This window comes from Peromyscus leucopus, chromosome 3 (assembly GCF_004664715.2).
Source record: "Peromyscus leucopus breed LL Stock chromosome 3, UCI_PerLeu_2.1, whole genome shotgun sequence".
Taxonomy (NCBI): domain Eukaryota; kingdom Metazoa; phylum Chordata; class Mammalia; order Rodentia; family Cricetidae; genus Peromyscus; species Peromyscus leucopus.
The window spans coordinates 128,392,666-128,417,275 of record NC_051065.1 but is presented as its reverse complement, the minus strand read 5'-3'; the positions used below and the strand labels follow the sequence as shown (position 1 = coordinate 128,417,275).

Sequence of the window (24,610 nt, the reverse complement as noted above, 5' to 3'; positions counted from 1 at the left end):
ATGCATTTCTTTGGAGAATAATATTAGTTTTTATATCTTCCTACTTCAGCCATGCCTTGGTTCCTTCGTATCTTTTTTTTATGTTGACTTGTATGACTTTTTTTTTGAGACAGAATTTCTCCGTGTAGACTTCGCTGTCCTAGAGCTTGCTCTCACAGGCTGGCCTCAAACTAACAGAGATCCACCTGCCTCTGCCTCCTGAGTGCTGGGATTAAAGGAATGTACCACCACCACCTGTCTGCCTTTAATGTTGTAATGAACATAAACTTATCTGTGGAATCATTAAGAGGAATTGGGGCAGAGAGGGATAAACCACTCAAGACAAAGAAAACTCAATGACCAGAACAGTTTATAGTTTTCTAGTGTAACTGAATATATTCAGCATGCTCATTTTTTAGAATAATCAACTTGGGAAAACAGGCAAAGTAAACAGAAAACTAGCTAATGAAACTTTGGCTGAAAGGGTTCCTACTATTATCAATAGTAATCCAGCAGCCAAGGTGTGCTAAGTCCTTCTTTATGTGCCACACAGCATGATAAGTACATTGCAGGTATTATCTCATTCGATCTCCACCTTCAGGCTGTGCCTTCCTTTCTTTATGAATAGAACTGTTGAAATATCAGCTCATGTGTTATTTGAAGATTTACTTCTGTAGTGGTTTGCTGTTTTCTTAACATGTATTACAAGTATTTTTCACTGCTTATAACATCTATAGGGAAAAATTATGAAATTTACTTCCTCTGTTAATAGTCATGCACTTTAATTTATTACATTTCTCAAGATTTGAATCCATTAAAGAATGATGTGTTCTATACCACTGTTTATTAAGGTTGTATGGTCAGTTCTCAAAGATAGCTAGAAATATTCACAGCAGCTTGGTATGATTAATAACAGAACAGAATCAGGCAAGGCTGGGGCTGAGAAGTACATGTCTGTAATCCCAGAACTCACTTGGGAGGCTGAGGCATGAAGATCAGGAGTTGGAAGTCAGGGTGTACTGAGTTCAGTTCAAGGCCAGACTCAGCTATATGAGACTCTTTACAATCAAAAAGAACTGCAGGGAGGGGAACATGGCTTTCCTACCTACTCTGCTGTACTCCAGGACAGCCACTGCGATCCTAAAGGTCACATCTTCTGACAGGCTTACAGCTCCCTAATCTAAAACCAGAAATGTTCTAAAGTCTAAAACACTGGATGTTCAACCAGTGAAAATGCACAACCATTCCAAAAATCCTAGAAACTGAAATTTGAAACTGCTGTGGAATAATCTTTTTGTACGCTGTGAAGGTGTGTCTTTGCCAAGGAACCTTCTGATTGGTTTAATGAAGAGCTAAATGACTAATAGTTAGGCAGGAAGAGGTCAGGTGGGAGTTCTGGGCAGAGAGAGAAGAGGAGATAAATCTAGGCATGGGAAACAACAGAGGACCCAGAGAGGAAACAGGAGTTGCAAGATGAAAGAGAGGTAAAAAGCCACGAGGCAAAATGTAGATTAATAGAAATGGGTTGATTTAAGTTATAAAAGCTACTGGGACAAGCCTAAGCTATAGGCTGAGCTTTCATAATTAATAAGTCTCCATGTCTTCTTTTTTATTTTTTTTATTTTTATTTTATTTTTATTTTTTTTGGTGAGCTGGTGGCCCAAAGAGATATCCATTGGCATGACTTATTTTTGGTTCTAAGCATTCCATGTAAGATATTCAATCTGTACTCAGTTTTTGTTTTTGTTTTCTTTAAAAAAAAAAAAAAAAAAAAAAAAAAAAAAAGGTTCTGTTTTATCTTTGACTTTCCTTTCTCTCCCTTCCTTCCTCTCTCTCTTTTTTCTTTCTTTTCCTTTTCCTGGAACAGGTAGCCCTAGAAGTTGCTATACAGAACAGACTGTCCTAGAACTCAGACAGATGGTCTACCTCTGCCTCCGAGTGTTGGGATTAAAGGCATGTACTACCATGCCTGCCTAGTGGGTTTGTTCTTCTGAGACAGTATCACTATGTAGTCCAGACTGACCTCAAATTAAAAATCTTCCTGCCTCAGTCCCCAAGTGATAGAATTACAAGTGTGTACCAGCACAATCAGCTCAGCCTGTAAATGGAGGAAGTCAATCTGAGGAAAAGAAATGAATGTAAGCAATTAAGGAAATGGAAATGTTACCACTAAACAGGACAAAGTGCAAATGGTACCGTACAAGAGATGAAGTGTGCTTATATGACTCAAGAAAGACAGGGGGAGGAGGTCACGTAGACAACACCAGAGAAAATGTACAAGAAGCAGGAAACACTATGCTAAGTACCACAGATTCAAAGAATTCAATACATCTTAGCTTAGTGGGAATAAGAGCAAATAGCAGGGAGTAAAACAGGGCAAGCCAGCTTGCAGAGTCCTCCACACTTCATGGACTCTGTCCAATTATCCCTGAGATGCTTTTAGGTAGGAAGGGGCACTTAAGATTCTCCATCCTAACTGCAAGCATTGCAACAAATTGTAAAAGGTGAGTTTGTTGTTTTTTCCTTCCAGATATTGCTTTAGCTCAGCACATATACCCAGAGGTACCAGCAATAGTTGCAGGTGAAGCCTCTGCACCATTGGGCACATCCTGAGTTTTTAATTCCAATATCCCCCAAATCTTTGCAGCAATTCTTTATCAGGGATGGTAGCCACTTCTGGATGTTATCATATTAGTTCAGTGCTGTCTTTCTGCTTTTTAGTCTCCTAATACCTAATTAACTAATCCTCCATATGAAGTTCTCAATATGGAAATATCAAGTGCACTTCTGACTTCAATAACTGTTAAACAAAAGGGAGAGAGGAGGAACTAGGGGAATAAGGAAATTACAAGAGACAAAAGAACGTTCCTAAGGTGGCCACAGCAGTAGTGATGAGAAGGCTGTCCAGCTGTGAGAACACTTAGCTCGTGTAACCGGCATGGCTGCCCTCAAAGGTGGCTGGTGGAATGTAGAAGTGGTACAGCCGCTGTGAACAATAACTTGGCATGTCCTCAACAAGTCAAACACAAGGCCAATCTCAAGAGAACTGAAAGAGATGGTCACACAAAAATCTGTACATAAATGTACAACAGAACTATTATTCAACACAGCCCTAAGGAGAACCCAAATGCCCATTAATTGATGAAAGGATAAACAAAATATGGTATGTCCATAATAGAGTTCTACCCTGCCATAAAAAAGAATGAAGTGCTAATATTGTAACAAGGATTAAACCCTGAAAACATGTAAAGTCAGACACCAAGAGCTACACTGTATATGCACATGTGACAGAAAGCAGTTAATGGCTGCCAGGGAGTGGAAAGAGAAGGGTTCTGGTGTGATGAAAATACCCTGTAACTAAATAGCAGTGATGTAACCCTGAGAAAGGACTAGCCATCACTGACTGCATATTTCAAAAGGTTATTTTGTTCTACGTGATTTTCAGCTCAATGTTTTAAAGACAGAAACATAATGAAGTGTAGAGATGGGTGTAATTTTAATTCTCGATGTTCACAGGTTGCCCTACTGGGTCTGACATAAAGACATCTTGAAAGGCAGGTCTCTGTGTTCAGAACAGAAAACTAAGCTAGAGATAGGCCTGGAGTCTTTAGCTACAGGCAACTATAGAACTTTCCTTCTTTGTGGTATAGAAAACTATTTGTGGTCTTGGCAAACTACTTCATCTCCCATCTACTCCAAGCCATTGTTCTTTCGATAAAAAATGGATATAATCATACAGCTGAAGATTAAAAACAACAATCTTCATAAAATGAAAAGTGCTATAAAAAGTTAATTATAATTCTTTAATATAGTATATCAAGCATTCTACTACTGACCAAAAAAGGAGGACACAGGTCATTGGCACTAGCAACTATCCAGAAGCGCATCTTATCCTTATAAAATCATAAGAAATCTGTACTTAGAATGATCTTTGCAATTCAAGTTACCATATCAAAACATAGTAGGTCTGGACAAGTCCAAGGAAGGAGAACTAAAACCAACAGTTCAGTATTTCTATTTTGATTGGTGAACAAGGATATTAAAAACCATGAGTTCATGACAAAATGTGAGATTACAAATTTTTTAAAAGAAGGGTTAAAGAAAGCAAAAAACTTATTTTCCAAATTCTTAGAATTAGGATAACTCTTTACATTCAAGAAAATAAAATGTGTACTACTCCTATGAGATAAAACATTAGTTCAAAAATCTGAATAAACACAAGGAAGCGGGATTTTGAAAACAAGAATATTAAAAGACATGTATCTACAACCTTCTGAAGTCACAGGGTGTTTTCCCACCAATTACTGTTTGTGTCAAGGTAAGATTAGGGAGCTGAAATGACCATAGAGCAGTCTTAATAATTACAGATGTCAATGTAATTCTCATGTTTTATACAACTCTCTCTTTACCTGGCCTTGATGTCAAATTTCTTAAACCAAGAGTGCATCTTTACTGTTAAACACATTGTAACTGTAAAAAGAGGGAACTCTAATCACAACAATCTGATAATCTAAAACTTTAGTGCTCTATCTTCAAAATCAGTATTTATACTTCCTCAGCTCCAATCGAATGTAACTACTTTTGAGGTTTATGTATGTATATTCACTTTTAAAAACTGAAGAGCACAGAGGATGAAGGAGTAATTAAGTTTGGTTTTAAATAAACAGTGTTCAGCATAATGTGCTGTGGCCCAGCCTATGTAATAGACATTTTTCAATGATGGTACATATAAACTTACTTAATCTTTTCCAATAATTTGAAAATATAACTTGTATGGACAGACCATAATTTTCCATTGGCAGACATGTAGTTATTTTCATGTTTTATTTTATATGGATGTGTGTATGCCCGAGTATATGTAAGTAAATCATGTACATACAGGTACCGGAAGAAGCCAGAAGGAGGCATCAGATGCTGGAGAGCTGGAATTGCAAGCTGCCCAATATGGGTGCTGGCAACCAAATCTGGGTTCAGTTAAAAATCTTTACCAGCATAATAAACATTCTTGTTGAAAAACATATATTTAAACATTTAGCAATTAAATCCATAGGATAACTTTCTGAGAAGCTGAATTACCAGTCAAAGGACATGCATTTTATATTTTGGTATGTATTGCCAACACCACCAGAGTTTGAAGTTATGTGTACAAGAGTATGAGCTGTGCAGATTTCTTCAAATTCTTCCTAGCAACTATGCTAATTCTATCTAATATTAAAGTATGTTACATTTTTCAAAAAAATATTTATTTTTATTTTATGTGTCTGAATGCTGTACTGCTTGGTTTTTTGTTTTTGTTGTGTCAACTTGATGCAGGAAGGGGCATCCGGGAAAAGAAAGCTCAATTGAGAAAATACCTCCATCAGACTGACCTGTGTGGTGATATTGTGTTCCCCAATATATTGTGCACCCTAATAAATTTATCTGGGGTCAGAGAATAGAACAGCCACTACATAGACATAGAGGCCAGAAAATGGTGGCACACACACCTTTAATCCTAGCATTCTGAAGGCAGAGATCCGTTTGGATCTCTGTGAGTTCAAGGCCACACTGGAAACAGACAGGCATGGTGACTCACACCTTTAATCCCAGGAAGTGATGGCAGGAAGCAGAAAGGTATATAAAGCGTGAGGACCAGGAAGTAGAGCCTGGTTAAGCTTTTAGGCTTTCAACAGTAGTTCAGCTGAGATCCATTCAGATGAGGACACAGAGGTTTCCAGTCTGAGGAAACAGGATCAGCTGAGGAATTAGCAAGGTGAGGTGGCTGTGGCTTGTTCTGTCTCTCTGATCTTCTAGCGTTCACCCCAATACCTGGCTCCAGGTTTGTTCTTATTAATAAGACTTTTTAAGATTCATGCTACAGGCCTGTAAGCCAGAATGATGACTGATGTGGGAGGGTCCAGCCCTCTATGAGTGGTGTCACCATGAGCAGGTAGTCCAGAACTGAATAAGCAGGTAGGCTTAGCCAGCCATGGAGAGCAAGCCAGTAAGCACCATTCCTCCATGACCTTTGCTTCAGTCCCTGCCTTGAGTTCCTGCCTTGAATTCCAACTTCATGATGGACTTTATTAGCCTGAAATTTTCAAAATTAAAAGTTGAAAACATTATCTAAGGCATTATCCATCACTAACTCTCTCAGTATTTATCACTATTCATTACTACTAACTTTATTAAATTAAGATCACAATAAGAGGGTCTGGGTTGCTCAGCAATTAATAGCATATACTGGTCATGCAGAAGACCTGAGTTCAGTTCCCGGCACCCATGCCAGCTAAGAAATCTACCAAGGAGCTACATTCCAGCACAGAGATAAGAAACTAATGCTCTCAAAGGATAAAGTCTTGGATCACTAACTTAAATTCTGCTTCTAAAAAATACATATAAAATGAATAGGCATCATCAAGGGAAGGATCTAGCTAGTCTTTTGGCTCCTTAATGTTTCTCCAATCCTCAGGAAAACTTCATGGGACAAAGTGAGCTTTGAATAATATTTTATGAATTAAGGAATCCCAGGTTTTCTTAAAACCTAGTCATAAGAATCTCAGATACACAGCCAATAAATTTTTAAAATTCAGGTCTAAATAAATACTAAGTAAATACTCAACACTGATCTAAAAACACTGCCTGATTTTTTTCTAGTTAGACAACTCAACTAGTCTACAAAACAGGAACCTTCTGTTTGTCATTTTGAACAAGCCCTTCCTAGAACCCTTTGTTGACACACAATGCTTCAAAGTCCACGCAGTGGCCCCAGAGCACAAGCAGGTAAATTCAGAGCACACTGCAGCTGTTAGTCCTTTCATCCAACAAGTTAAGCCCACCAGTGCTCACAGGGAAATGCAGTCTGTTCTCCTATCCGGTCTCCTTTCCTCTTGTACATATTTCATCTACTTAGCTAAGCCTACGTAATATACATAGTAATCTCTGTATCAGTGTTAGCTGAGTAAAACCCATGTAAAAAATGTAAAGCTATTAATTACATATAAGACACCCAAGTAAAGTTGATAGATTTATAAACTGATATAATCACAGGTTGTATCTATAGCAAAAAACAACAAACTTGAGCTTTCATTGTTATTTATTATAAAAGCAAGTAAGTTACCAGTAGAGGGCACTCACAAAAGGGAGAAGAGCTGGTCACAGCTTTAAACAAAACTGCTTTTAAAATAAAACTATTTTCAAGTCAGGGTTTTAGTCAACTTTAGAGTAAAATAACATAATGCATAGCAACTTAACTTTACAAAAGGTGAACTTAAATCTATGTCATACTTGAAAACCAAAATAAAAGTTACCACTGGGGCATGAATCTGATAGTCTGAGCAATGTTTAAAGCTATATGCAGCACATAGGCTTTATTTAATCTCAGAACTGATGTGCTGGCTAGTTCATTCTTTGCTATTTCTAGTTGAGTATTGTTTGGGGACTTCCTATGAGACTGTAATAACCGTGTCCCTCTAACAAGATAATTATTTCTTTGAAGAACTTTAGTGGACTTCATGAAAAATAACAATATTTCAGAACAAGTCAAAGTGATCCTCATGTATACTGTCTCCATTGTTAATATGGTCTAGGTCACACCTATGTAGTTCTCCATTGTGTATCTGCCACAGGCTGTCATTAGTCAATTAAATTCAAGTCACAGTATACTGATGAATAATCTAGAAGATGATTAAACATTTTCTTAGTTGGAAAAACAGCTACTTTCTTACCTTTAAAAAATAACCATAGTGGTCAGGTAGCAGTGGCGCACACCCTTAATCCCAGCACTCTAGAGGCAGGTGAATCTCTGAGTTTGAGCCCAGCCTAGTCTACAGAGTGAATTCCAGGATAGCTAGGGGTACCCAGAAAAACCCTGTGTATATAGATTTATAAACTGATATAATCACAGGTTGTATCTATAGGTAAAAACACAAACAACAAACAAGTTTTTTTGAAACCCTGTCTAGAAAGAAAGAAAAAAAAAAAAAGCAACAACAAAAATACAATAGTGGAAATATCACTTGTTTTCAGAAAATTTTAATTCAGTCTTACCACTAAATAGCTAAATATCCTTAGTCCGATTAGAATACCTCCCAAGTTCATAGATAAAAATCAAATTTTTTCACAAAGTCTAAGTCACTAAAATAAAATTTAGTGATATTATCATTTAAATTTTTAAAAGACTTCTTGCCTTTTTTTTTTTTTTACAGTAGAGAAACTAACGGAATTCCAAAAGTACAAGCACTTCATCCCTAGTCCTTCTTTTATTTTTCACTTTACGATAGGGTCTCACTATGTTGCCCAGGCTGTCCTTGTACCTAATCTGTAACTCAGGCAGGTCTTGAACTGGAAATCCTCCCGCCTCAGAGTAGTATCTGCCACCAGACCCAGCTCCCATGAATTTTCTCTCTGACCACATTTTTCATCAATTAAAACTTTTGGTAATGGTGTGAAGCTGGCACTTTTATTTAACCAAGTCTCTTTAAGTTCTTTTGCCTTTCTCATAGATGAACTACCCAAAGAAACTACCTTGTCAGTTTCCTCGAGACTCACCACAGCTTGTGAGATAAGGGTGATCTCTGATACTTTTCTCCAGATGGCTAACTACTTGGGGATGTCAGTTTCAAAGTTCATAGGGTATCAGTGCTCCCCAGAGTCAAGTCTTCTGGCTTGGCAGAAATCATACTCAGAGTTAGAAATTTACATGTAGAAACCTTTTCTACCTTCCTTGCACATAATGGATTGTTAGCAAATCTGAGCTACAGGTTTCCTAAGCTATTTTAGCCTGCATTTCTGACCTCGTTCTGTGTGTCTATATTCATGAAGCTTTAGGACCTGACAGGAGAAAGCACAATGCAATCGCTCAGGTTTCAAGGAAGATGATTACTTCTGTTGAAATCATCTTCCAAATCCCAGGAAAACTTCCACACATCACATGTATTCTATTAAAACTTCCTTTTACATTTGATTTAAATGGTAGGACATACCAAGTAACTGTGGATTTAGAATACCCATCAAAACAGGTGAACTTTTAGATCTTCCTCAAAGAAAAAAGCAGAACTACATACAGCCCTGAACTGACTTGTCAAAATAAATGTAAAAGGATTCTACTTCACCAATGCAACTTCTTAAAAACTGGAAACCAAATAAAAGTCTTTCTATGCTTAAGTCAAATCTTTACAAATGAGCATTCTGCTTTGTTTGTTTGTTTTATTTTTTGATTCAAGGTTTCTCTGTATAGCTAGTCCTATACTGTCCTGGAACTCACTTTGTAGACCAGGCTAGCCTCGAACTCACAGAGATCCACCTGCCTCTGCCTCCCGAGTGCTAGGACTAAAGGCGTGCACCACCACCGCCCGGCTCTCTGCTCTATTTTTTGGAGGGTGGTGCACTACTAAAATTATTTGACACTTTCTAACAGTTCTTTAATCAACCTTCAATGTTTTAAGTTACATAAACATTTTTCCAAGCTCACCAATGCCCTCAAAACCCATCTCAGCACAGTGTTTCTTCAAGACACAGAGAGACCCATAACAGTACGGTGACCTACTTGAGATTTCATAGCTTATGATTCCAATGCTCTACAAAATTCTTCAGAACTGATTTTTGTTTCTTTTTAAATTGGTACATGAAACAGGGATATAGAGGGTAAAGGATCGCCTAGCATATCACAAGCCCTGGGTATGACTCCCCAGCACAGCCTTGCTGGAGCATGGAGGCACACAGGCCACTTAAGAGGTGGAAGCTGGAGGGAGGACCATGACTCCATGCTAGGCCTCAGCTAACTGAAGGCCCACCTCAGGGCACCTACCTCAAAAAACTAGAAATGGAACAGTAGGACAAAGAATAAAAGCTAGGACTGGGAAGTCCACACCCTGCAGTAAAGATGTCTAAGAAATAATCTAATAGTAAAGGCTATTTCAAAGGCAAGATAACATTTACTTCTTGTTTCACTGATGTTAATTTAATATATTTAGATCACACATAAAATGTGTGAATAACCTTGTGAAAAATGAGCTAACAAGCACAGTTAAAGAAAAGCCCCTCCTACTGGTCTTAGAGGTTGAATAAATCCTTCTTTGCTACTGCCAGCAATAGGACATACTACCTGATTTTTCAAGATCTCTTCCAGGTTTTAATTTTATTCTTTAGCAGTTGGCCTTTAATTGGTTAAGATTTTATGGAATAAAAAATATCTGAAAATAATTCTGAAGATCTTATTCATCAAACTATATTAAGTTTAAAAAACTCAACCATCAAATGATTCTATTTTTCTAGTATAATCCAATTTTCACCATCACAGCAAAATTCTAAGAAACCCATAAAAATGAAATGCATTCAAAAAAATAACTTGCACTAGGCATAGTGGTACACATCTTTAATCCCAGCATTTGGGAGGCAGAGGCAGGCAAGGCAGGTGGATATATCTCTGTGAATTCAAAGCTGGCCTGGTCTACATAGTGAGTAGTGAGTTCTAGGGCAGTCAGAGCTACATAGTGAGACCCTGACTCAAAAATAACAAAACAACAACAACAACAAAAAACCCCCGCAGCTACAGATCAAATGCAAAGCTATATTCTCACAAAACCATGAAACATACTTACCAAACTGCAAATACAAGGACATAGTGGGCACCTTAGCCCTTATTCTCTGTGACATTCTCTCGAAAGTAGGGCTCTTTGCATCTATGGTTACCTACCACTCAGTTTAAAGCCTTAAAACTAAAGGACATCACATAAAATTGAAATAAATTTCAGTATAACTTTCTAATAAATACAAAAATGATCAGAGGTATCTTTTTTATGCAAAAGATGATCGTTCTGCACAAACCATATGTAGAATATAAAGCAAGATTTACCTCTATCGTAGGATCATATTCATCCACAAAGTGATTCTGAATTAGCTGTATCGTCAAGGCACTCTTGCCTACGCCACCAGCTCCAACTACCACAAGTTTATACTCAGTCATTTTCAGCAGGCCTTATAATAAAAATAATAAAAATGTAACTAAATTAGAACATGTCTCACACAAGATTATCAAACACTCTTATCAATATTTTAATACTCACCTTTTTATATAAAACTCTAAGGTATTCTGAAATACAGTGACTGCAGATGTACAAAGGAGTAAGCTATACTTATTTACAACTCACCTCATCAACACTTCATAAAAATACAGGGAAACCAGTTCCTTCATCCTATATTCATCCAGCGTGTTTGATCAAACAGCCAGATTGCTGTTTTGTAGCAGCTAATGGCTCTCAAAGGAATGTATTGTGACTTCACTAAGGATGAGTGTCTGCACAGCGCTCTATACCCTGTGGACACACCTGCATAAGCTTGCTGACAGCTATCCCCACATCTACCCTTGCAGTATTCCTGGTTGACTGGATATTAAAAGTTGCAAGTAGGTAGCCTAAGAGCATCTTTGTTGGAGCCAACAGTTGCAGAATTCTGTTTTAAAGCCATCGGAACAGTTCTTTCATGATAGGCAACAAAATAGGAGTCTGGTGTCAAAACCGAATTGTGGGGAAAGAAAAACCTAGGCAATGAGGCAAATAAAGATAATATTTGATGACATTTTTATCTTTAAGTTACCTGTGGGGAAAACAAAGGTTAAAAAGTAGTTTTAAGGATTTGGGATCAACTATTTGGTATAACTCATCAGATCAATTATAACATATAATCCTATATGAATACTAAAAAACAGTTACCTCTGCACAAGAAAAATAGAGTGGAATTCAGAGATAAACACTACTTTTGGCAAGAAAAAAAATGTGAAAGATGTAAAGAGTTTCTCAGTAACCCCTGCAACTTTTACTCTGCTTACAGTACACTGTCTCCCAACAGGTGCAGTAAGTACTGGCAAATTATACAGTTAATAATCCCCAAATAGAAAAGATCTGTTATTTTTTTAGTCGCTATTACATGAAGACATTTTCTCTCCTTTCCCTTATATAATACATATTATTACAAATAAAGGGGCATGGCTATAAAAGAATGGGAGTAAAGCCACATTATTATAGAATAAATAGTTCCAGATCAATGTATGTGTATATAGTGTAAATAAACACAAAATACAGAGTCTACTTAATTGATGAACAAGAATTATTCACCCAGGTACCAAGAGGGAAAAATGTAGCTGTTTTTCCAACATACTGTCCTCCTCACCTTGTGCCTGAGCCCCTCGATAACAGAAACAAGGTCAGAAAACACTGTTCCCAGCCCTTCATCCAACTCCCTGTCCTGCCCTGCCCCACCTATCCTTTCTTGCTGCTTGTCTGGGGCCATCCTGGGAGCCAGTACTAACATAACTTACCTGTTGGCCTTCAAGTATTATAACAAATGTAGGCCATGGCAAATGAGATAGATGAAAAGAATCACATGGAAACATGACCTTTGCCCCTCTCTCCCACAAATAGTGTGGCTAGCTTACAAGAGCAATTTAGGAACCCAACGGGTTCCTAAGACTTTGTGTGGTAGGGAACAAGAGGTTAAAACTATTTTTATAGCAATTGTTTTTTAGCCTTCTAACTGTATTTTTACAAGTGCAGGTAACTTTCTGGGCTCTAGTCACAATAAGAGAATGCCGGTATAAGATGCAGGTATAAGCGAGTACAATCATCTCCTATGAAGACATACAATTAAACAGGTTGCTAATATGTAAACAATGCCACTCTAATTCTTATTTTGCTTTAGAAAAGTTATTTTTCATTGAAAATGCATCCATGTTACCAATAGACATGTTATTTCTAGTTCTAAATTAACTGAAAACTAAAAATTGTTTATTCTAATGTGGTAAATACTGATATGTCCCCCCAAAGGATTTTTGAGACCCTCAATAATTGTTTAAGGGTGTAAATAAGTCCTACAGACTAAAATGTTGGCTAACTTAGGGTATACTGTGAACAGATATTGGATCACATGTGTGATGATTAGAGACACATCTCCTGGTACTTACTGATGCACTAGTTTTTGCGAAAATAAAAATTCTTAAGTCAGGTTTTTAAAACCTTGTAATGTTTAAGTCTACTAGAAGAAAAAAAAAGTCTTACTCAAAGAAGAGCTTAAGCCAGAAAGACGCACCCTCCCCCCTTCCCCCCCTTCCCCCCTCCATTACAAAAGGTAGTAAGGGGTGTGACCTGGACTAGATTCCAACAATTTTGCTATTTTTTAAAAAAGGTGTAAAATTAAATTACTACCTGCCACCTCTTAAAACCAAGGATGCTTGAGGATGGCTACAGTCTCAAAGTAAATATATTGATACCACGCATGTTTGATGTCTATTGTCTATCACATGGGGGGGGGGTCAGCAACCTGGCTGGCCCTTCCTCGAAGAGCGACCCCAAGTCATATGGTTAATTCCGAAGTGGTTATTATGACTTTTCAACATGTCTCCTCAGATGATTTTTCCACGGCAAACATAGCATGTCATTCTGTTTTTAACTCTTTGCCTTGATGAGAATCCAGCTTGACCAAGGCTGGCTCAGGACTTGGGCTGTAACCCACCGGCCCGAGAGGCTTTCGCAGTGGTCCGCCCGAAAGCCACAATGAACCCCGGAGTCGGGTCCGCAAAGGGCGAGAGGGCAAACCCGCAAGGCTACAGGGGACAGGACGGCAGGCGATTCAAACCTGAAGCTCCGTGAGCCCAGCTGCCCGCGCGCGCTCCACTCAGGGATAGCCCCCTGCCTCGGCTCTCGCCGTCCCTCCGTGTCCTCCCCACACAAAGCCACCCAGACCTGCCGCATTAACTTTTCTGCTTTCCACTGCGGGTCGCGCGCGGGCTTGCCGCGCAGGGCGTGGGCCACCTGTTCTGCCACCACCGTCGCCACCTCCACCTCCTCCTTTGTGGCCGCGGCAATGTCACAGCCCACACATGCGTGGGGGAGGGGAGCGGTCGCGAACTCGGCGGCAGATGCATCCCCCCCCCCGCCCGCCCGAGAACCCCCCGGACCCCGGGCCGCGGGGCCGCGAGCCCTTCCCGCCGCCACCTCCCCGGGGGCTCGCGCCCGGCCGGGGGGAGCCCGCGCGCCCGCCCGCCCGCCCGACAAGTTAGCCGGGCGCGGATGCCGGCTGCAGCCGAGGCCGGGCGGGGAGGCCGGGGCGGCGCGGAGGGCCGGCCGCGGCCCGGAGGAGGAGGAGGAAGGAAGGCTCCCCCGTCCAGGAAGCGGCGGCCGCCGGCCTCGGCGCCCCGCGCCCGCCTCCCCGAGCCGGCTTCATTCAGCGCCGCGGCCCCGCCCGGCCGCGCCGAGCTCGGCACCGGGCAGCGGCCCAGGAGCGCCGTCCGCGCCCTACCTCTCTCCGCGCCGCGGAGCCGCCGCGCCTCAGGCTCCCGCCGCCGCCGCCTTCAGGCCCGCGCCACGCTCGCTCCGGGTCCGAAATGGCGCGGGAGCGGGGACTCCGGGCCGAGCCGCCGCCGCCGCCGCCGCCGCCGCCGCCTTCCTCTGCCGCCTCAGCCGCCGCCACAGCGCTGCCTCCTCAGCCGCCGCGGCCGCCGCCTGCCGAGTCGAGCCCCGAGCGCGCGATGGGCCCGGCGGGCGGGCGGGCGGCCCCAGAGAGCAGGCCGATCGATGCGCTCGGCGCTCCGCGCTGCCTCGGCCGCGCGCCCGCACCCGCGCGCGCGCGCTGGGGAGGAGGGAGCGGCCGCGGCGCTGTGAGCCCAGCCGGGGAGAGCGAGGGCGGGAAGCGGCGGCCGGGACCGGGGCTGGGCGGCGGCGGCGCGCGCGGCTGCTGCTGCGGCTGCCGAGGAGGCGGTGGCCCAGGCGGACCCCCCGACCCCCCGGGCTCGCGCTTCGGGTCGCCCCGCCTCGCCGCTCGCACGCGGCCGCCCGCTGCTCCAACGGGCTCGCGCAGCCCAGCCGGGCGCGGACCTCAGCGGCTCTCCGCGGGAGCCCTGCTCATTGTCGCTTGGCTGGACGGTCTGGAGCCTGCAGCCTTCTAACCCGCACAGGGTCCCTCTGTGTAGACCAGGCTGGCTGTCTTGCCCCGGAAGCCACAAGCAGAGCTGGTTTGTAAGAACTGCTCTTGTTCCACAGGACAGATCCGAGGAGTCCCCTCCGGACATGAGGGGGAAGACATTCATCTGTTACCATCCACAGAGTCAAACCCGGAGGCAAATAAACATGCATTCTCTGAGACTGCATTGATACACCATCGAGAAAAATCCCATCGATCGAGGCCCAGAGAGCCAGGGCCTGTGCTCAGATGACTGCCCACCCACCCACCCGGCAGTCTGTCCACACAGTCACATCATCAACCGCCCATGAAACTGTTACAGTAGAACCCTGAAGTGATGTCAGCTAGGCAAGCTGTCACTCTTTGTACCCTTACCTCTCCTCCCAGCACGAGGTGGGAGGCCCAGGAAACAAGAAGAAGACAGGGGAGGAAAGAATGTGCCTACTCCATGTCAAGTAACTGCTAAATGTTTTTGCACATATGCTATTTAATTATCACAACACCCTCACGGGTTAGAGTCATCTCCACTATTTTACAGATGAAGAAAGAAATTTAGAGAGAGAAGAAATGGAGTCCACATTCACACTCATAAGCTGAAGTACTCTATCAGACTAGCTCGGTCTGCCTTGAGCTCCCTTTGGCTCACATTCCACTTAAAAGCAAAATTCTTCTAAAATTCTGCTCTGCCTTAGATTATTGGCTACCCCTACCTTCTTCCTTTTCTCAAGTGCTCCACCTCCTATTTTTCATGTATTCATGTTGACTCCTGGCAGCTCTTTGAAGAGGGGAGGTTGGCTTCTTCCTCTGAAGCTGTTCTCATCTCCAGTACTACCAATGCCAAATGCCTCCTCTTCTCATCGGCTTTGAGTCTTGTTTAAATGTCTTTTTTCCTAAAGAACATCTTTGATATTGCAGTATGCCCTCAATCCCCAAATACTGCTCTTTATTTTTCTTCAGAAAACTTACCACCATTTGATCTCAGTATTTTGTTTGTTTGTTTGTTTGTTTGTTTGTTTGTTTGTTTGTTTTGAGACAGGATCACTCTGAGGACCAGGCTGTCCTCAAACTCACAGACCTCTGACTGCTGGGATAAAGGCTTGTGGCACTATGCCAAGCTCTTCTTTGATTTTTTTCTTTTTAAACTCTCGTGTTTCCCCCATCAAGGTATAAACTGAGAGCAAGGCTTCTGACTTGTTGTGTTGACTGTGAACGCTCTAGTGCCCACAACAGTAACGACACAAATCAGACACTCAGCAAGGACGTGAGATGCTGAATGGACACTGTAGGCACCCTCTTTATGAACCCTGAGACTAAATCCTTGCTTAGCGTTCTCTAAACCCATCACTGTCTGCCTTTATCATCTTATGAAATCCGCTTTTACACTTGCTGAGGTCACCTTCTGATGAACCACATCCTAGGGTAGCTAGAAAACTATCTGCCGCATAATGAGCACTGTGAATTTGTTAAATTATTTTGTGCTTATTGAACATAGATTGTTTCGAGTCAAATCACAGCTGTATTCTGTGCTACTTTAAGTCCACGGTAAGCGTTCTGTCTCACAGCTGCTACTGCAGTGTCCTCTCTGCAATTGGTACTCTGTTAGTCATAAAGGGACTGCAGTACCCTGTGTAGAATCTGATGCTGATTATAAAAGTTCTGGCAGCAGAGAAATCTAATCCATCTGCAGGGTCTCAGTTACCATCTTGTCTCATGGGTTCCAAATTGAATGTTCATTCCTGCTCTAGTTTCTTTTATGTTACTGTGATAAAACACTCTGACCAAAAGCAACTTAGGAGGAAAAGGGTCTATTTGGCTCATACATCCAGGTCACAGTCCCATTATTGAGGATCATCAGAGCTGGAACTCAAGCAGGAGCCTGAAGCAGAAGCCATGGAGGAACACTGCTTGCTGGTTCCCGTCTACAGCCAAGGACTGACTGCCTGGGAATGATGTTGCCCACAGTGGACTGGACCCTCCTACTCCAATTAACAATCAGGGAAATCCCTACCCCCTCCCACCTCAGCCGTGTCCACTTCCAATCTGACTGGGGTAATCCCTCGGTGTCGGCTTGCCTCCCAGATGACTCTAGGGTGTTCCAAGTTGACAACAAAAGCTAAGCAAGACAGTTCCTACTGTTGTCCTGTGCACCCTGCTCTCCCGCTTCACCTCACAGAGGATCTCTCCTTTCACTCCCTCAGCAACTCTTACAGAAGCCAGCCAGGCCTCTCCACTGTCCACCCTCTGCTGCTTTCTTAGCAGCCTCCTCCCCCAGTGTTCTTCCCTTTGTTTCCGACAGTTGGCAGTAGCAGGGCCCAGGACGGGGAGGGGGCGGGGATAGAGTCTGGGGTTTGCAGTGCTTCCAGAATAATCTGCATGCCTACAGAAATTCAAATTCCTACACCTCCCCCCATGCATGTCACACAATTGATGTGAGGTAGAGCAGAAATCTTCACTTTTAATAGATCAAGTGATCCATCCCATCCTGGCAGTTAGCCGTCGGCACATTGACACTCAAGGTCCTGGCAGCCATCCTTTCTACAGCTATCTTCTGGGGTTGCTTTCCTTCAAGCCTAGTGGATGCACTAGAGAGTTTATCTGTCTGCCTGTTTCCACGCTTTTCCTGAGAACATGCACATAGGCAGGCCCTGGGATCACCATGGGAAAGGAAGAGGGGATGGCAACAAGCGTGAATGGGACTGTGGGCTATTGTGGGATATTTGTTCACACTGCGAAGATGGATCTTTGCCAAGGTGCCTTCTGATTGGTTTAATCAAGAGCTGAATAGCCAACAGCTAGACAGGAAGAGGTTATGCAGGACTTCCAGGGACAGAGAGGACTCTGGGAAGAAGAAAGGCAGAGACTCCAGCCAGAGGAATCAGACATACAGAATGGGAGAGAGGTAAAAGCCACATGGTAGAACATAAATAATAAATAAAAATATGGGTTAATTTAAGTTATAAGAGCTAGGTGGCTGGGCTAGCTGCAAGCTTTAACTGTGGCTTCTGCTCTCTACTGTGAACTCTTCTGGAAAGGAAGTTGCCCACGCTCATGCACACAACATTTTGGTCTGTTTTCTGGCGATCACCTGACCCCTCTCCATGGAGCATCCTTTTCTACAGATTAGAATCAAAGCCAAACAACTGCAGTGTTTTATGTTTCTTGGGACATTAAAAGGTGTGAAATTCTAGGATACCACACCACAAATGTTAGGGATTTATTCTAAATAAAGACATCCGAGAAATATCATATCAGCTAGGTTCCCCTTAATCCCAGTGACTAAAATAGGAGAGTATGAGCTTTAGGCCAGCCTGGGCTACATAAAGATGAAATGAAAACAAAATATGTTTGTTTTTGCTCTTTTGGGGGACCCGCCACCCAGCTCCCAAATAAATCACACACCGACTCTTATTCTTAATTACAAATGCCCAGCCTTAGCTTTACTCGTTGCCTGACAGCTTTCCTTAACTAAGTTATCCCGTCTGCCTTTTGTCTCTGGGCTTTTCCCTTTCTCTATTCCTGTATACTTTTTCTTTCCTTCTTACTCCATTCCTGGCTGTGTAGCTGGGTGGCTGGCCGCCGGAGTTCTCCTCCTTCTCTGTCTACTTCTCTTTCCTCTCAGATTTCTCCTTCTATTTATCCTCTCTGCCTGCCATCCCCACCCATCCTTTCTCCTGCCTCGCTATTGCCTGTTCAGTTCTTTATTAGACCATCAGGTGTATTAGGCAGGCACAGTAACACCACTTCACAGATTAAACAAATGCAACACCAACAAAAGTAACACACTTAAAATAATATTCTACAACACATGTCGTCAGCCAGGAAACTATTGTTCTGTCCGGGAACAACTGCACTTCTTGTGGTTCATTGGTGGGGTCAAAAGCCTTACCCAGCCTTCCTTGGGAGGCATCTACTTCCTGTAACGCTGGTAATTCTATTCACAGGCCGGCCCATCTGTGCTTCTTCACACAGTCTCTTCTACTGCTGTCTAGACGTCTGGTGTCTGCTCTGTGGCACATTCAAACCATCTGGCAGGATCTGCCTGTACTGTGCCTGTCACTCACTGAACAATAAGGACAGACACTGTGGGGCAGTTTCTGATGCGTATCTGGCCATCTTTAGACCAATAAAAGGCCACTAACCTTTGTTTGTATCGAGACAGTTGTGGCCAGAGTAACAAGACACAGGGCAGGAAGCGTAACCATGAGGATCCATCTGTGTTGCTTTCCTGGGCTCTTCTCTGGGACAGCCTGTTTCGCCCAGGTAGGAAGTCTGCACAGGTGAGTAGGGCCTGTGGAACTCACTTGGTCAGTATGTTGCCCTCTCTCCACACTTGCATGAGACGGAATTCTGTTTTGCCTTCTCTGCTTTCCTCACTGGGCTACACGGTCATCAAGGCCCCATCTCACTGAACGCTGGATTCCTACACCTCTTAGAGCAGACGGTTCCTCTATGCCTAATTGCTGAAATGAATGGACGATGTTTCTTCAGAGCACTTCATTTCCATCAAGCCAGTTCCTTAGGCCACCTCTAAATGAACAGCCTGCCACGAAGGCTAAGTCCTGTCTGTGAGAGCTCACAGGTTCTGTGTTTGGACACCTGGTCCCCAGCTGACAGAACTGTTTGTGGGGTATGAAACCTTTAGTGGGTAAGGCCTGCCTGGTGTGTAACAAAATGCACCACAAGTTTCAGACACCATGGACAGGGCCCAGGTGCCATGGCTTCCCTCCATGATGAACTTGTCTCCTTAAACTGTGGTCCAAGACAACCTTCTCTTCCCTCCAATTGTTCCTAATGAGAAATGTAATCAGTTCACCATCCAAAACCAAATTCATCTCACTATTTGAACTAACTCCCTCGCTAATTTCTTTCATCTTACCTGACTGGCATCATGGCTTTCCAAAACATTAGACTCGAAAATGTAATTTTTAACGCATTTCCCCGTTCAAAGTGTTACAGCTCCTTTAATTATATTTTAAAAGAATTAATTTTTATATATTCTTTAATTTTAAGTGTGTGTGTGTGTGTGTGTGTGTGTGTGTGTGTGTGTGTGTGTATGTGTTCGTGCGCACTCGGGCGCACGGGCTGCATGCTATATCCATGGAAACCAGAAGAGCACATCAGATCTCCTTGAGATGGAATCATGGGTAGTTGTGAACCATCCAACATGGTGATGGGAAACAAACTTGGGTCCTTCACAAGAGCAGTAAATGCTCTTAACTACTGAGCCAGCTCTCCAGGCCCTATTTTCAAAGTATTTTGTCACTTCCTTATTTCTGCTTTCATGCATTTCTGGAACATCTTCCTTACTAACTTCTCACCTCCTAGATGCATTCTTTTCCATCCAGATGTCAGGCTATTGTCATATTTGTCTTCCTTATGTGCATCAGTCATCACCACCATCATCAGACATTACTGTGTGCCTACTCCATAGAGGCTGCACACACACAGGGTATGTACTTTTTAAGTCCAAGGAGTTGCATGCCAGGTTTGTAATAATGACCTAAAGATGATAAATACCTAAAAATTACAGAGTGAAATGATTGCTAGTGTCAGCTAAGCCTGCACTAAGTCTTAATCTTGTTGCAAATCTTTAACGACTTCTTACATCCAGCAGAATCGACTCCAAAGCCTCTGTATCCAGCTTTGGGGGCATCTATAGTTCAATACCTTCTCATCCTGTGGCTTTGATTCCCAGACTCTCAAAGCAGATGTTCTTATCTTCACATGCTCTCTCCCATTTATTTTCCTCTCTCTCTCTCTCTCTCTCTCTCTCTCTCTCTCTCTCTCTCTCTCTCTCTCACACACACACACACACACACACACACACACACACACACAAGATAGCATGGTCTTTCTTTTTCTTAATAGGGCCCCTTTGCCCTCACTGCTAAAATTTTCTTTCATTCCAGAGGTAAAACAAGCCCTACCTTCTCCATGGGCTTTGTTAATTCTACTGTGTATCTGATTCCCCATTCCATCATTTCATATGTTTTAATAGCAGCAATCCAGGTAAATTCTCATAAATCCTGGAGGAAGTAAGGGCTGTATCTCAGGTGTGTGAACCACACCCACCAAACCAAACCAGCTCACTGCCGTTGCTCAGTAGCTCCATGAACACACACATGTGCTTATCAGCAAGATAAACAGGATGAAAGCGGTGTCTGAGGGAGAGCAGGATGGCAGCTACAAGCAGAAAGATTGAACGGAAGAAGACTTGAGGTGAGGCATTTCGAAGACGGCAACACCATGCCTGGTGAGGTAGGAATGGGGAACTGGCTCCGCTGACTTACCCTGTGCATTCAGACAAACCCACAGTGTCTGAAAGCGGCATGTTTGAGGAAGACGCACCCCATCTATGCGATGTCTCCAAGAGGCGAGCCTCCTCCAGGGCTTTAAATAACCCATCCCTTATCTACCTTCATCTCTACCTCTGCCACTGTAGTTCGCCCCTCCCTCAAGAGACAGTCGGTAGTTCACAGGTCTCTTTGCTTCCGGCTACAGCTACACACTCCTCTCTGCAAGGAGAAGCTGGGCTCATTCCTACAAATGCAATATGAGTCATGTGTCCAAAGCCAGCACCCCAGTGACTTCTCAAGGGACTGGCAATGAAACCCCAAATCCAAGCCCTTCCACGACTTAGTTTGTGCCTGCTCTGACCCCACCGGGTACAGCCTGAGGCCCCCCTCGGCTCCAGTGCTGACAGCCGCCCCCTTCCCTGTGCACACCAAGCACACCCCACTTAGGCTTACAAGCTAGACCACATCTGTCCATGCAGTTTGCAGGTTCCTCCGGGGGTTGGGGATGGAGATGCTCCTGCCAGAGAGCTCTGCCCCCTGTCATGTCTCAGCTCCCTGCCACCACTCACAGAATGACCCCAACACCCTGTCTAAATCAGCCCTGCCCATCCTGGTTCCTAACTCAGACCCTGCAACTAATCTCCTTTTAACACTGTGCCCCGCTTTGTCCTTTTAATTCATGGCTCTCATATCTGAAATTACTTTGATCGCTTGTTTGCTTGTCTGCTTCCTCCTGTGAAATATAAATTTCATGAATCAGTGACCACTGAATCCTCAAGGCCCAGAGAGAAGCTGGTGAACAGAAGTCACATGATAAAAATGTGTTGATCATGTACCTGCTTCATGATTTGTGGTGGGGGCTGGGGGCTGATTGGGGCTGTTTTAGCTGATGTTACTCAGGGTGCTCTCTTTGCAGGTGATGGACGATTGAGAAGCTAATAAAAGAAAAAGGTTCCGGGTACCACAATAGTAACACAATTGTGCTGTTTTCTTGGAGTTTTTTTTTTTTTTTTTTTTTTTTTTTTTTTTAATGGAGGATGCTGGATGTCTTCCCAATTTTGTCCCAGTGAATGCAGAACCTGGAACAAAGGTTGTAGCCATTGATGTTGTTCATGCTGCTATTGCTTAGCATGCCCAGTTGGTGTTGTACAGAAATTAACAGGTGTATTGGTCTGGAAACATTTGAACTTAATTTTCCTCCATGTCTATGGGGCTCATGAACTGTATTAAGTATGTAAGGTCTATCTATGTGGGATGGCTTACAAAAATCGATAAAATATTCTCTAAATAATGAAAAGTTATTGAGAAGTGCTATAAGGAAGACAGCACTAATAACCCTCTCTCAGAAGTGACTCTGCAAGTTAGTTTGACTGTCTTGCTTTTAGTTCAGTCTACCTAATGCAACAGTGTTGCATTCACCATTCAGACTTGTGGTGGTATTGTGTTCCCCAAAATATTGTGTACTCTAATAAATTTATCTGGGGTCAGAGAACAGACAGCCACTAGATACAAAGGCTAGAAAATGGTGGCACTCACACCTTTAATCCTAGCATTCCAGAGATAGAAATCCCTCTGGATCTCTGTGAGTTCAAGGCCACACTGGAAATAGCTAAGCATGGTGACACACGCCTTTAATCCCAGAAAGCCAGCCTTTGATCCCAGGGAGTGGTGGTTGAAGGCAGAAAGATATATAAGGAGTGAGGACCAGAAACTAGAAGCATTTGGCTGGTTAGGCATTTGGCTGGTTCGGCATTTGGCTGGTTAAGATTTTGGCTGGTTAAGCATTCAGGCTTTTGAGCAGTAATTCAGCTGAGACCCATTCCGGATGAGGACTCAGAGGCCTCCAGTCTAAGGAGACAAGACCAGCTGAGGATCTGGCGAGGTGAGATAGCTGTGGCTTGTTCTGTCTCTCTGATCTACCAGCATGGACCCCAATAACTTGCCTCGGGTTTGATTTTATTAATAAGAACTTTGAAGATTCATGCTACACAGACTAACTTTAAGAATATTAGAAAGCATCAGAATCATTTAAAACATTGTTTCCTGAGCTGCCTTTAATCCCAGCACTGGAGGGGGCACAGAGGCAGGTGGATCTCTGAGTTTGAGGCCAGCCTGGTCTATAGAGTGAGTTCCAGGACAGCCAGGGCTACACAGAGAAACCCTGTCTCGAAAAACCAAAATAAAATAAAGTATCATTTCCTTCTAACTTCCCAAGGATATACTGACTGAGTCTACTGACTACAAGCCTGATTTCCTAGTTTCTGTGTCTTCCCCCGACTCGTGGTTATCAGATATGAGGAGTTTCTGTGCCTTTTGTGGTACTGGGCGTGCAAACACAGCACGTGTACATAGGATGCTTGACTAACAGTGGGCTGCACATGTGATGGTGTGTGCATAAAGCAGAGGAACATACAGAAAGCTAGACCTAGGCCTGTGTACGTGAACTCTGTGCTGCTCAAATGTGAGGTGATGCTGGCACAGCTCTCGGAATGTAGTCCCGTCACTCTACACTGAACCACGGGATTTTCTTCCTCTTTTAAAACATTTACTCATTTGTTGTGTGTGGATGTGCTCATGCATACATGTGGAGGCCAGAGGACAGCTTGTGGGACTCAGTTCTCAGCTTCTACTATAAGGATCCTGGGATTGAACTCAGGGTCATCAGGCTTGGTGACAAGAAGTTCTACTCACTGAGCCTTCTCACGGGCCCCTACGCTTCGGCTTACCAGCTGGAGTGGAGGAGCATGAACTCTTTTAGGATCCATGTGTCCCCAGCTGAATGAAGCAAGCCTCCTTTTCCTTAAATTCTTCTAGACTCTTTGGAAGATCATTGTGATTGCCAAATGGTTTCTTCTGTTTGAGGTATGTTAACCTGCAGAGGCTTAAATGGAGACAAATAACAATTTCTCTTTATTCTGAATTCTTTCCATAAGTAATTTTAATGCTTGCATAAAATAATTCTGTCCAAAGAAACCCATTGCTTTGGATGCTAATCTAAAAAACAATGATGTAAGAAAATGCCCATCTTAAAAATTCAAAATCTCGAGCCAAACAACCATCTTCCGTGTCCAGAGGGCCTACTCCAGTCCCATGGGGGCTCCACAGCCACCAGTCCACAGTTCATGGACTTCCACTAGTGTGGTCCGTCATCTCTGCACATCATCCCATCATGATCTCAACGTCCCTCACCTGCAGTATCTCTCCTCTCTCTCATCAATTGGATTCCCAGAGCTCAGCCTGGTGCCTGGCCATGGATCTCTAGATATGGAAGACTGTTGTTTGGCTCAAACTGCTTGGGAGGCACCCAGGCAGGGGGATCGGGATCTGTCCCTGGTCCATGGGCAGGCTTCTGGAATCCAGTGCCTGTGGTGTGACACCTTGCACAGCCTTGGTGCAGTGGGAAG

General features: G+C 43.3%; 1 protein-coding gene across 4 annotated transcripts in view; it reads right to left on the bottom strand.

Annotated features, from left to right (window-relative positions):
• Window positions 1–14,410, bottom strand: part of Kras (KRAS proto-oncogene, GTPase) — a 32,291-nt gene extending 17,881 nt beyond the window's left edge. The window contains exons 1-2 of one of the 4 annotated variants that reach the window (XM_028891796.2): window positions 14,251–14,410; window positions 10,814–10,935 (exon numbers count right to left, since the gene is read on the bottom strand). In XM_028891796.2, the coding sequence (XP_028747629.1) occupies window positions 10,814–10,924 (111 nt within the window). In that variant the 5' untranslated portion in view covers window positions 10,925–10,935; window positions 14,251–14,410. Of the gene's footprint in view, window positions 1–10,813; window positions 13,026–14,250 lie in introns of those variants that run through there. The other 3 variants (XM_037203999.1, XM_028891795.2, XM_037204000.1) reach the window with 3 other exon arrangements.
• Between the last annotated feature and the right edge of the window lie 10,200 nt (window positions 14,411–24,610).